This window comes from Vulpes vulpes, chromosome 2, assembly GCF_048418805.1.
Source record: "Vulpes vulpes isolate BD-2025 chromosome 2, VulVul3, whole genome shotgun sequence".
Taxonomy (NCBI): Eukaryota; Metazoa; Chordata; class Mammalia; order Carnivora; family Canidae; genus Vulpes; species Vulpes vulpes.
The window spans coordinates 21,713,611-21,725,656 of record NC_132781.1 but is presented as its reverse complement, the minus strand read 5'-3'; the positions used below and the strand labels follow the sequence as shown (position 1 = coordinate 21,725,656).

The 12,046-nt window shown below is 40.5% G+C and overlaps 1 protein-coding gene and 1 long non-coding RNA gene across 4 annotated transcripts in view; one reads left to right on the top strand and one right to left on the bottom strand.

Moving 5' to 3' along the window:
- Nucleotides 1–505: 505 nt before the first annotated feature.
- KRT10 (keratin 10) lies at nt 506–5,352 on the bottom strand. Of its 2 annotated transcripts, none has more exons than XM_025995712.2 (8): nt 4,727–5,352; nt 3,847–3,929; nt 3,325–3,481; nt 3,067–3,228; nt 2,853–2,978; nt 2,144–2,361; nt 1,409–1,785; nt 506–878 (listed from the first exon to the last, which is right to left on the bottom strand). In XM_025995712.2, exons 1-8 carry the CDS (start codon nt 5,321–5,323, stop codon nt 772–774), a joined length of 1,827 nt encoding a protein of 608 aa, XP_025851497.2. In that variant the 5' UTR covers nt 5,324–5,352; the 3' UTR covers nt 506–771. The 2 variants fall into 2 exon arrangements, with proteins under 2 accessions (XP_025851497.2, XP_072603379.1); XM_072747278.1 differs by having other exon boundaries at nt 1,429–1,785; nt 4,727–5,349.
- LOC112917757 (uncharacterized) overlaps nt 1,749–12,046 on the top strand; it is a 50,420-nt gene continuing 40,122 nt past the window's right edge. Inside the window, exons 1-2 of one of the 2 annotated variants that reach the window (XR_011999650.1) lie at nt 1,749–1,833; nt 2,212–3,345. This is a non-coding gene — a long non-coding RNA (uncharacterized lncRNA). Of the gene's footprint in view, nt 1,834–2,160; nt 3,346–12,046 lie in introns of both variants that reach the window. The other variant, XR_003234534.2, reaches the window with a different exon arrangement.

Here is a 12,046-nt window from a genome sequence, read left to right as displayed (position 1 = left end):
CAATAACTCGATCTTTGGGGTCTTATTTGAGATATTTTAGAATTGTCAGGGTTGAAATAATTCAAAGCCAGAGCACTGGGAGTTTTCCATATATTGTGCATCTTTAAGAAAGAGTTAAGGTTGGGGTCTCAGACTTTTCACTCGGTGAGATTACTGACATTGACCCAACATACCCACAAGATTAAAAAACTTACTCAAGAGAAATCATAATGGTAATTCTGTCTTCAGAATTTTTAAAAAATTTACTCATGGGAGACAGAGACATAGGCAGAAGGAGAAGCAAGCTCCTCCTGGGGAGCCGGATGTGGAACTCGATCCCAGGATGCCAGGCTCAGGCCCTGAGCCAAAGGCAGATGCTCCACCACTGAGCCACCCAGGTGGCCCCCCCCCTTTTTTATGTCTTCAGAATTTCTAGATAAATCAACCTTCAAGTACTATAGTTCATTCATCTGTAAGGTTAAAAATACCACTTAATTTAAATAAAGACAATTCTGACCATCTTGGATAGCTTGCATCAGTAAGAAAGTTTATTGGAATTCATTAGTGAATGAGAATAGAAAAGATTTTTTTTTTCCATGAAAGAAACACTTTCTGGTAAAGTGAAAAGAAGAAACACAGAAACCACAAAACACCTTTCAGACACCTTATTTTCAAGGAGTGAACCTATTTCCGTAGACCATTAAGACTGAAGTGTTTCCTTGGAGATTTTGTTGTTCATGCATCTGTACATACTGGTCTGTGTGAAGGGAGACTCTTTCCTCTTGACGCGGCTTAATAGTAGTGTTTCTTGGTTTCTGATTCAACCATAGACGAAAGGACTCTACCATCAGGTGTCACTTCTTCAATAATTGTCTTGATTACTCTGGTTTTGTTAGTATCTGTACATGAATCATGAGAAAAAAAAAAGAATTCAGATGAGGCGATTTGTGTGTGAGTGTGTGTGTGTGGGGGGGTCCTCACTAATTAATCAAAATTTCTAAAAAGTAAAATATACATTAAAAAAAGGAAATTCGTTTTCTACATTAAAAAAAAAAAAAAGTCCGAACAATGTTTAAACGACAGCATCTTGGACCATGACTTTTTTTTTTTTTCCTTCAAGATGGAGGTCAAAAGTATAGTTTCCTAAAAAAACACAAGTGGGAATATTCTCTGGGATTTTAATTAAAAAGTATGTTTTATTTATTTATTCTTGAAACACACAGAGAAAAGAGGGAGAGGGAGAAGCAGGCTCCCTGTGAGGAGCCGGATGTGGGACTCGATCCCAGGACCCCGGGATCATGACCTGAGACAAAGGCAGACGCTCAACCGCTGAGTCACTCAGGCGCCCCACGTTTTAATTTTTTTAAAAAGCACTAGGGCGTAAAAAGCAACACAACCATCACAGAAAGTTAAAACTAATGCTGATTACCCCAGCTAGTTTCTGCTGACCTTGGTCCCTTAGAAGAGGACTCGCCAACCGACCCGGAAGACGAAGACTTGTGACCTCCGCTGGAGGAGCTGCCGCCGCCGAAGCCTCCGCCCGAGCTACCGCCGTGGCCGCCGCCGCCTCCGGAGCTGCCGCCGCCGTAACCGCCCCCGCCGGAGCTGCTGCCGCCGCCGTAGCCGCCGCCCGAGCTACCGCCGTGACCACCGCTGTGACCACCGCTGTGGCCGCCGCCGCCGGAGCTGCCGCCGCCGTAGCCGCCGCCGCCGGAACTTCCGCCGTAGCTCCCGCCGGAACTTCCGCCGTAGCCGCCGCCGGAACTTCCGCCGCCGCGCCCGCCGCCGTAGCCGCCGCCGCCGGAACTACCAGGAATGAGAGGCATGCTCGGTTAGCTTGAACTTTGGGAACTGGTGGGTCGCTTTCCACGGTTTTGTTACTTTGAAAGTAAGCAAAACGTGTCCGAGGGGAAAAAAGAGAAAAGAAAAGAAAAGAAAATCCTGCCAAGTATAGATTCTAAAACCCATTGCTAACGCGGGTCTGATAAGCACACAACCCTCAGAATCCCAATTCATGGGCAATTGAAGCTGTGGTTGCACACGCCTTTTTTTTTCTGTACTCTGCTTCCCCCCTCTCCTCCTTTGGCAGCACTTCTTGGGGTTTTGGAAAAGCCTGGAGATTTAGGGCATTGCATAAAACCAGCTGGGAGAGTTGATAGTTCACCTTCCTTCTCCTTCTAGCAGGCTGCGGTAGGTTTGAATTTCATTCTCCAATCGGATCTTAATATCCAGGAGCTGTTGGTACTCGGCATTCTGGCACTCCGTCTCAGCTCGGATCTGTTGCAGTTGTTCCTCCAGAGAGGAGATCTGGGCCTGAATCTGTGAGAGCTGCACGCAGTAGCGACCTTCTGTTTCTGCCAAGGAGCCTTCCAGGGATTGTTTCTGCAAAGAGCCGAGAATATAGGGTGGCTGCGTGACTTCACTGTGTGCTTGAATACAGTGAAGGTTATTTCCTGATTTAATAAGACATCAGAAGATTAAAGAAAATGAATAGGATTTGTGTTTTGTCTATTTTTGAAAAAGGTTTTATTGGCGCATGAGAGACACAGAGACACAGGCAGAGGGAGAAGCGGGCTCTTGGAGGAGAGCCCAATGCGAAATTTGATCCTAAGACCCTGGGACCAGGACCTGAGCCCAAATGCAGACACTTAACCACTGAGCCACCCAGGTGCCCCGTTTTATGCTTAATGGTAAAATTTTAACTTTAGCCCGTGTACAGTGGTGCCACTGACTTTCTCCCGTTAACAAAGAGCTCCAATTTTATTTCTACATTCTTACCCCCCCCCCCCTTTTTTTCTCTTGAGTTGTGTATCCTTATGCGGGCACGAAACTTTGGTTCAGTTGAAGTTATTTCGAGAGAGTTGTTAACATACCAGGGCTAGTTGGGACTGTAGTTCGATTTCCAGACCTTGAACAGTGCGTCTCAATTCAGTAATCTCAGATTTGTGGCTGGACATTTGTTCAATGTTACTGTTGATTTCTGTAGTCAGTTCCTTGCTCTAGAGTATTAAAAACAGGAAAAGATGAGAAAAATCTGAAATGATAACCAAACATCCATTGGCCTCGATATGAAGGAAGATGAATTACCTTTTCATTGAACCAGGCTTCAGCATCTTTTCGGTTTTGTTCAGCAAGTTGTTCGTATTGGTTTCTCATGTTATTTAGGAGTTCAGTCAGATCAACACCCGGGGCAGCATTCATTTCTACATTTACATCACCAGTGGACACATTGTGAAGGTCTCTCATTTCCTGTTTGAGGAGCAGAAAAGTTTAATGACTACACCATGATCACAATGACCCACCCCCCTTTTTTTTGGCTGGGGGAAGTATGACTTTTTGCATCACCTCTTCATGATTCTTCTTCAGGTAGGCCAGCTCTTCAGTCAGGCTCTCGATCTGCATCTCAAGGTCAGCCTTGGTCAGGGTGAGCTCATCCAGCACCCGGCGCAGGCCGTTGATGTCAGCCTCCACACTCTGGCGCAGGGCTACTTCGTTCTCATACCTGAAACAGGCATAGTACAAATACTGGGTATAACTTACATATGGGAGGTATACTTGGGCTGAGACTTTTTACAAAGCAAATATAGAGTTTACTTCACATCATGGCAACATTTCTTAGTATACTAATTCACATAGGGATATTAGTGGTTTAATGCCAAGAAGCTTAGCACAGCTACTTTAAAATGCATTTTCTTCTTTCAATATTGCCAAAAAGGGGATATTGAAATTGAATTTTTTTCTGATGATTCCAACACTGTTTAACTTTGAATGAAGTTAAGAAAATGTAAATGTGGGCATCCGAAGTCATTGTTAAAAGCAACTCCTGTATTTGCTGTGACAGTGTTGTGCCATGTTCACTTAGCTTACTTTAATCTGAAGTCATCAGCTGCCAGCCTGGCATTGTCGATCTGAAGCAGGATATTGGCATTATCAGTTGTTAGATTGAGGATCTGGAGGGAGAGGAAAAGAAAATCCGATACAGATACGGCTTTTATGGTGGCATAGATAAACTGTATTTTTATGTGCTCTTACAAAATTTTGGGGTATTTTTATCTTAAATATTGCAGGGTTACCCAGCTACTAATTCTGAGTTATTTGTTTTCTTGAAATTTCTATACTTTTCTATTTCTGTATTCATCCTTTTCCAAAAACAAACTGTAGTTATATAGCTGTGTTCCTGCATGTGTGTCGCCCACTTTTATCCTGGGTGATTTCCATGTATTTCAGCTAACTTTTGACTGACTCATACCTTTTGGTTTAAGTTGTTTTAAGTATATATTCTAAATGCATACACTCTGGACTGGCACATAGTAGGTACAATTCACAAATTCTCAAGAAGCAAACAGTATCCCATTTCCATACTGGAGAATTCACGTTGCTTGTAAGTGGTAATGAAGATTTTTTTGTTATCAATCTGAATAATATTTTGTTTTGATTCATTTAATAATTCTTTCAGTTCCTATGTTTGTAAATGATATGGTATTTTAACTATGGACTCATACACTTATTAGAGCCTAAAAAATTCTCAGTAATCTGCCATCCTGTAAAATACACAACACACATGCCGAAGATTTCAGTGACCATATCCTCACAGACATTTACCTTTGGTAAGACTGGATTTTTTTTGGAAGCAAGAAAAGTAACACAGGCAAACACAGTGAATAGCTATATTGTGGTTAAGATTCATCTCTCTGAATTACATGGATAAAACATAGGCTTCAAGTTGGATTTTAAAAATGAACCTTACCTGATTTTTAAGATCTTCGATGGTTTGGTAGTATTTACTGTAGTCACGAGGCTCTCTCTGGCTTGAGTTGCCATGCTTTTCATACCACTCCTTGATTTTGCCTTCTAGCTCGTAGTTTGATTCTTCCAGAGCCCGAACTTTGTCCAAGTAGGAAGCCAGGCGGTCATTCAGATTCTGCATGGTTACTTTTTCATTTCCGGAGAGAAGGCCACCATCTCCTCCATATCCACCCCCATAGCCTCCAAAGCTGCCTCCACTGAAGCCGCCCCCACCAAAACTGCCCCCTCCAAAGCTTCCCCCTCCAAAGCTACCTCCTCCATAGCCCCCACCAAAGCCACTGCTTCCATAGCCTCCACCAAAGTTACCTCCACCAAAACCTCCTCCTAATCCTCCATAGCCACCTGATGATCCCCCAAAGCAGCCTCCACCAGAGCTCCCTCGACTAAAGGAGCCACCACTGAAACCCCCTGAGCTAAATCCTCCACCAATGGAGCCTTTGCTGCTCGAAATTCTGAAGGATGATCCTCCTCCTCCACCTCCTCCTCCCCCACTGCGGGAGGAAGAGTATTGCTTGCTTGAGCTGTATCGAACAGACATGGTGATGCTGTTTAGCTCAGGGAGTGCTTGCTACCAAGGACAGTGACAAGCCTTTATATACTGAGAGGGTGTGTCCCACGTGTGTTAAAGTTTGCTTACTTGCATGGTTTTCTTTTTTGCCAATTTAGCATCTTTACTTATGATTGCATACATTATCTTCAGTAATAGCCAATTCCAATACGTATGGTTTTGAATTTGCCCTAAGAACAAATAGGAGGTTTACTATGTTGAAATTGAAAATGGGTGTAGTTCAGATGAGCTTATGTTTCATTGTGCTTTTTCACCTTTTGAAGAACATTGAGCAACTTAAATCCATTTTTTTTAGCACTAATTTAGGTTCCGTGGAATGTTTGCAAAGTTTAGAAAAAGAATTTTAGCTACAAAATTCTAGTTAAAATAAGATATTTCAAATTCTATGTTTTAAACAGTTTTTATGAATTGAAACAGCAATTAACATAAAGTCTACTAGAATCATGTTCTAATGGAAATCTTGTAGAGAATGCAAGCAACCAAAAAGAAAAAAAACATATGCTAAGCAGTTTATTTAGTGTTCAAAAGTTGCCACATATAAAAAGTTATAGACATTAAAACACAATTTGGAAATATGTATATATATATGTATATATTTATTGGGAGTCTTTATTTGGAGAATGAAAGTATATTGATACTTTGTTTAGTGAGTTGGAAGTGAGTAATGATATGGGAATCTGCAAATAATGGTACTATTCTTTTTAACCTTAAAAAAATTTAAAATCATGAAGTTATTCTGGATATTTTAACTTTTAAATTCATCATAGTGAAGGCTTATTTGAAAACTATAATGCAGAAATTCTTAGCACAAGAAATGAAAAATTAACTTCCAGTACTTTCTTTACTCTAAGTTTGATTGATCCCAAAGGGAGAGTTTAGGTATATTATGATTGTGATTAAAATTTTGCTTGCAAGGATATAAATCCACATTTTTAAAATTTAAATTCAATTTATTTAACATATAGTATATTATTAGTTTCAGGGGTAGAGTTTAGTGATTCACGAGTTGCATGTAACACCCAGTGCTGGGACGCCTGGGTGGCTCAGTGGTTGAGCCTCTGCCTTCAGCTCAGGGTGTGATCCTGGGGTCCTGGGATGGAGTCTCACATCCAGCTCTCTGCAGGGAGCCTGCTTCTCCCTCTGCCTCTGTCTCTGCCTCTGTCTCTGTGTCTCTCATGAATAAATATATAAAATCTTAAAAGAATAAAACCACCCAGTGCTCATTACATCAAATGCCCTCCTCAGTGCCCATCAGATTAGAGAATGATACTTGCTCCAAAAATTATGAACTGGATTGTGAACATATTTCCCAGTTAGATTCTGTTTCTAAAAAAAAAAAATTCCTTGGACGCACTGTATATAGAATTTGGTGTAACAATTTGTCTAGGGAAGTGTTTAATTGGGACTTTATTTTTTTAAGATTTTATTATTTATTTATGAGAAACACACACAGAGAGAGAGGCAGAGACATAGGCAGAGGGAGAAGCAGGTTCCCTGCAAGGAGCCCTATGTGGGACTCGATCCCAAATCACGGGATCAAGCCCTGAGCCGAAGGCAGACGCTCAACCGCTGAACCACCCAGGCATCCCTAATTGGCACTTTAATACATGATATAAAATTATTTTTTATCTACCCATAGGCTATGGCATTACTATTATTCAGAAATATATTCATATATATTATACATACACATTTTATAATTATACAGTGCCATTTTTGATCTTATGATTTTATAATTTCTGAAGCAAGCTGCTGAAATAGGGATGTGTTATTATCTCTAGTATATGAAAGAGGATGTTGAAGCTCAGAGAGGTTATGGTTTTGACTAACAGTATAAAATAGGTGGTTGAACTGAAATTAGAAACTTGATCTTTTGATCCCTGGCTTTTGGGTCTGTCCTTCTCTATGAACGTGTCTATGTACTTTCTACTCCGGTGGATTTGGTCTGATAAAATAGAATGCCTCTATTTCTTACCATAAACTTCTCCATATGGGGAAGAAACAAAACAGAACAAAAAGTACTTGAAAGCAGAAAATATTGAAAGGGTATAGTATTTGGCACATACTCTTCTCTTACTAATTGCTTTTTCATATTAGATTTACAGTTGCACAGTCTACGAAAACCGTAGAAATAGTTTCTTCAGGAAAGGGAATGTGGCTGGGAGTGTTAATGAAGAGCCAATTGTTAGAGGTTACTACCCAGCACATTGCAGCTCCTCCAACTTGTTAGCACATGCAAGTGGGGCAGTGGTTAAAAGAAATAATGAAGCCCAACCATGGGAATTGATCCTTGATGAAGATAGCATGCGATAGAAGAAGGCTGTAAAAATCAGGATACAAAACAAAACAAAACAAAACAAAACATTCCAGTAAGTTCAGAAAGGATGTTGAAGCCTTGATATTAATGAAAGCAATTCAGAAAGAAACCATTTTAATGAAAGAGAGATTTTGATGGATTTTACCTGTAATTATCACAAATTTTGGATCTTGATCTTACCAATTTTGCTTCAGTATTAGCTTTTACTTTTTTTAAAAAACCTTGGTAGGGAAATCTAAAATATCAATCTATTTTCAGTTATTTAACAAGTGGTATGAAGAAATCTGTTGCAATCATATTAAAGAGTATGTGAAAGGAAACCTTTGCATAGAAGTACATGGGGGTAAATACACAGATAGAGACTCTTCTAATACCAACTGCAACATTTAATTTAAACCATCTTTAAGGTTATTATTGAAGATTACTTATTAACCTGCATTCTCTAAGACTGATTTGTTTTTATTTGTACTGTCATTTGTTGAGATCTGCCTTTGGCATGAATGAAATTGCAAAAGTGCCATGTAACAATTCTACCACTAAATTAGATGAAAATTTATGACTGTCAGTCTAGTCTTGGCACCATTTACACTTGATTGCCATAATCCACTGTAACTGTAATTTTGTTGTTCTTGATTTTTATTTTGCCCCTGTAGGGCATGCTGGTAGGCATTTAGAAGACAGAGAGGTGGTGGCGCCTGGGCGGCTCAGTGGTTGAGCGTCTGCCCTCAGCCCAGGGTGTGATCTTGGAGTCCCAGGATCAAGTCCCACATTGGGCTCCTGCAGGGAGCCTGCTTCTCCCTCTGCCTGTGTCTCTGCCTCTCTCTCTGTGTCTCTCATGAATAAACAAGTAAAATCTTAAAAAAAAAAAAAAAAAAAAAAAGAAGACAGAGAGATGAATGAGATTTAGCTCTTGCCCTTAAGGATTTTGCTAATCCTTACAATCTAATTGAGGAGACAAAACATACATGATCAACTTAACCGCCGTGTGGATAGTAAATGAAGTGAAAGGGAGGTGGGATGAGGAAAGAAGTTAACATTTCCCGAACATCTCCTATGTTCATAATGGTTTACTCTCTTTTAATCCACCCGCCCCCAGATTCTCTATGATAGGTATTATTTACCTTATTTTATAGCTGAGAAAAAAAGCTTTAGAAGGCTTTAGGAATTTGTCCAGAGTAGCAGAGGTAGTTTATACTACAGTCTGGTTTTGAATCAGGCCCATGTAGCTTCAAAGATGGATCCTGTTTTCATGACACTGAACTATCACTGTAAGACTGATGAGCAAGGAGTCGTATTGGAATAGGGTCATCTGACAAGATTTCATTTTGCCAGTGGAATTTAAGCTGAGTCTTGTAAAAGATGGGTGGGGGATCCCTGGGTGGCGCAGTGGTTTAGCGCCTGTCTTCGGCCCAGGGCACGATCCTGGAGACCCGGGATCGAATCCCACATCGGGCTCCTGGTGCATGGAGCCTGCTTCTCCTTCTGCCTGTGTCTCTGCCTCTCTCTCTCTCTCTCTCTGTGACTATCATAAATAAATAAAAAATTAAAAAAAAAAAGATGGGTGGGATTTTTCCATGTGTGCAGCAGCAGAGAGAGGACTCTTCTGGGGAGTGGACACTCTGAACATGCCAAACAGGTGGAGACTCTCAGTGGACCAGTTTGGCTGGAACAGATCATCTATATTTATTTATTCCTCTTAACAGATTTTATTGAGCACCTACAGTATTCCCTGGGGAAACACAGGTGACTAAGATACAATTTCTGCCCCTTAAGGAATTTTCACTCTACTTGGAGAGGAAAGCAAACATACCCACAAGTCAGAGATTACAATCTAGGGTAATCTGGGCTACACTTGAGGCATGGACAGGGTATTGAAGTAGTGCACGGAGGAGTTCCAACAGTGTGTGTGGGGTGTGTGTGAGTGAGGGAGAGAGAGAGAGAGAGAGAGAGGAAGAGAGAGAGATATGCAATGTAGTGAGGTCACAATGAAAGAAGAGTGAAATTTTGAGAAGTTTTGAGAAGTTTTAAGATGGGAATTTGAAATAATATCAGGATGTTAATGTAAAATGTTTTTCAACAGTTAGACTCATAGGACCACAAATTCAGGAGAGGGATTAGAGCAGACTTCAGGATAGGTGGGATCCCTCAGGGAAGGAATTTATTTATTTATTTATTTATTTATTTATTTATTTATTATTAAAATTTTTTTAATTTTTATTTTTTTGCATATTATATTGGAGTTATATTTGCCAACATATAGTATAACACACAGTGCTCATCCCATCAAGTCCCCCCCCCCCCAGTGCCCATCACCCAGTCATCCCATCCCCCCACCCAACTTCCCTTCCACCACCCCTTGTTCGTTTCCCAGAGTTAGGAGTCTTCATGTTCTGTCTCCCTTTATGACACTTCCTACCCATTTTTTCTCTCTTCCCTTCTATTCCCTTTCACTATTATTTATATTCCCCAAATGAATGAGACCATATAATGTTTGTCCTTCTCCAATTATTTCACTCAGCATAATACCCTCCAGTTCCATCCATGTTGAAGCAAATGGTGGGTATTTGTCATTTCTAATGGCTGAGTAATATTCCATTGTATACATAAACCACATCTTCTTTATCCATTCATCTTTTGATGGACACCAAGTCTCCTTCTACAGTTTGGCTGTTGTGGACATTGCTACTATAAACACTGAGGTGCAGGTGTCTCTATCTTTCACTGCATCTGTATCTTTGGGGTAAATCCCCAGCAGTGCAATTGCTGGGTCTTAGGGTAGCTCTATTTTTAACTCTGAGGAACCTCCACACAGTTTTCCACAGTGGCTGTATCAGTTCACATTCCCACCAACAGTGCAAGAGGGTGCCACCTAAGGGAAGGAATTTAGAAAGAAAATAAGTGGAAGTTTTAAGCCTAAGCTTCAAATGATGGCCACTTTAGGGGCTGGGAAGAAGAGCTAGAGAATAATACTGAAAAGGAGGCTACCTGTGACTAGGGAGAGAGGAAGAAGGATCATGGAAGGATCAAGAAGGAGGGAACCCAGATAAGTGGGCTCATCTCCAGAGAGAGAGAGGTCAAGGAGAAAGGAGATTAAAGAAAGACTTGATTTGGCAGTTAGGAACCACTGGCATCCTTCCATTGGGGTGGTTTAGTAAAGTTTGGTGGGGCAATCCACAATGTATACCCAATATTAGAATTGATCACTTTGTTGTATTTTGTTTTCATGTAGCCAAGTGTGTTGATTTCTCTTTTAATTGCTTCTGGATTTGGGCTCTGGTTAAGGTGGGTATAAATGCTATTCTCATGGGGTTAATTTGGCTGGGGCCCTTGAACCATGTAGTTAATTCAGGCTTGTTATCAGCTTGACTTGTCTCACTGTTGGGATTTGGAGCTTTCCTGTTTCTTCCTTATTTTGCTTCAAGTAAAATTCTCTTTTGAAGTTTCTAGTTGAAAATTCTATTTGCAAGTTTCTTTTTCTGATTAATTGAGATATAATTTAGGTAGTTACAGAAAGATGACTCTGCTCAAGCAGATTATGTTCAAGATGGCAAGCTTGATGAGCTAAATGTTTAGAATTTTTTATTGTTAACAATGTCCACAATAGCCAAACTGTGGAAGGAGCCTCAGTGTCCTTTGAAAGATGAATGGATAAAGAAGGTGTGGTGTATATATACAATGGAATATTACTCAGCCATTAGAAATGACGAATACCCACCATTTGCTTCAACATGGATAGAACTGGAGGGTATTATGCTGAGTGAAGTAAGTCAGTCGGAGAAGGACAAACATATGGTTTCATTCATTTGGGAAATATAAAAAATAGTGAAAGGGATTATAGGGGAAAGGAGAGAAAATGAGTAGGAAATATCAATGAGGGTGACAGAACATGAAAGACTTCTAACTCTGGGAAATGAACAAGGGGTGGTAGAAAAGGAGGTGGGTGGGGGGATGGGGTGACTGGATAAGCACTGGGTGTTATACTATATGTTGGCAAATCAAACTCCAATAAAAAAATTTACAAAAAAAGAATTTTCTGTTGTTTATCACATAAAGTTTGAAAGTTAGACATATTTTGCTTGAATGATCTGTGACGTGTGAATTGCTGAATGTGCCTTTGTGATTACTACCACAGAATCAAAGCCCAGTGGAAAGTTGTAGAAACTGTGTCATCTGTTTTTCTCTAAAGGATGTGTGCTTTTGTCCTTAACTTCATTCTTTTCTTTATCTGCTACATCCACCAAATCGCCAGTTTTGTCACTAGTTCTCTTACTGTAGCTAATGTGTTTGCTTCTTTCAGCCTGGTGCCACTGCCGTTACCCTAATCTAGGCTTTTGGCACTTCTGTCATGGATATCATATCACCAGCTCCTGATGATG

Bases quoted from the DNA above. Each gene is read 5' to 3' on its own strand.
- KRT10 (XM_025995712.2), bottom strand. From the start codon at position 5,323: ATGTCTGTTCGATACAGCTCAAGCAAGCAATACTCTTCCTCCCGCAGT. The intron at 3,229-3,324 runs GTGATGCAAAAA...CTCCTCAAACAG, and splicing joins TGAAGAAGAATCATGAAGAG to GAAATGAGAGACCTTCACAA. The intron at 879-1,408 runs GTAATCAGCATT...ATTCATGTACAG, and splicing joins GTCAGCAGAAACTAGCTGGG to ATACTAACAAAACCAGAGTA.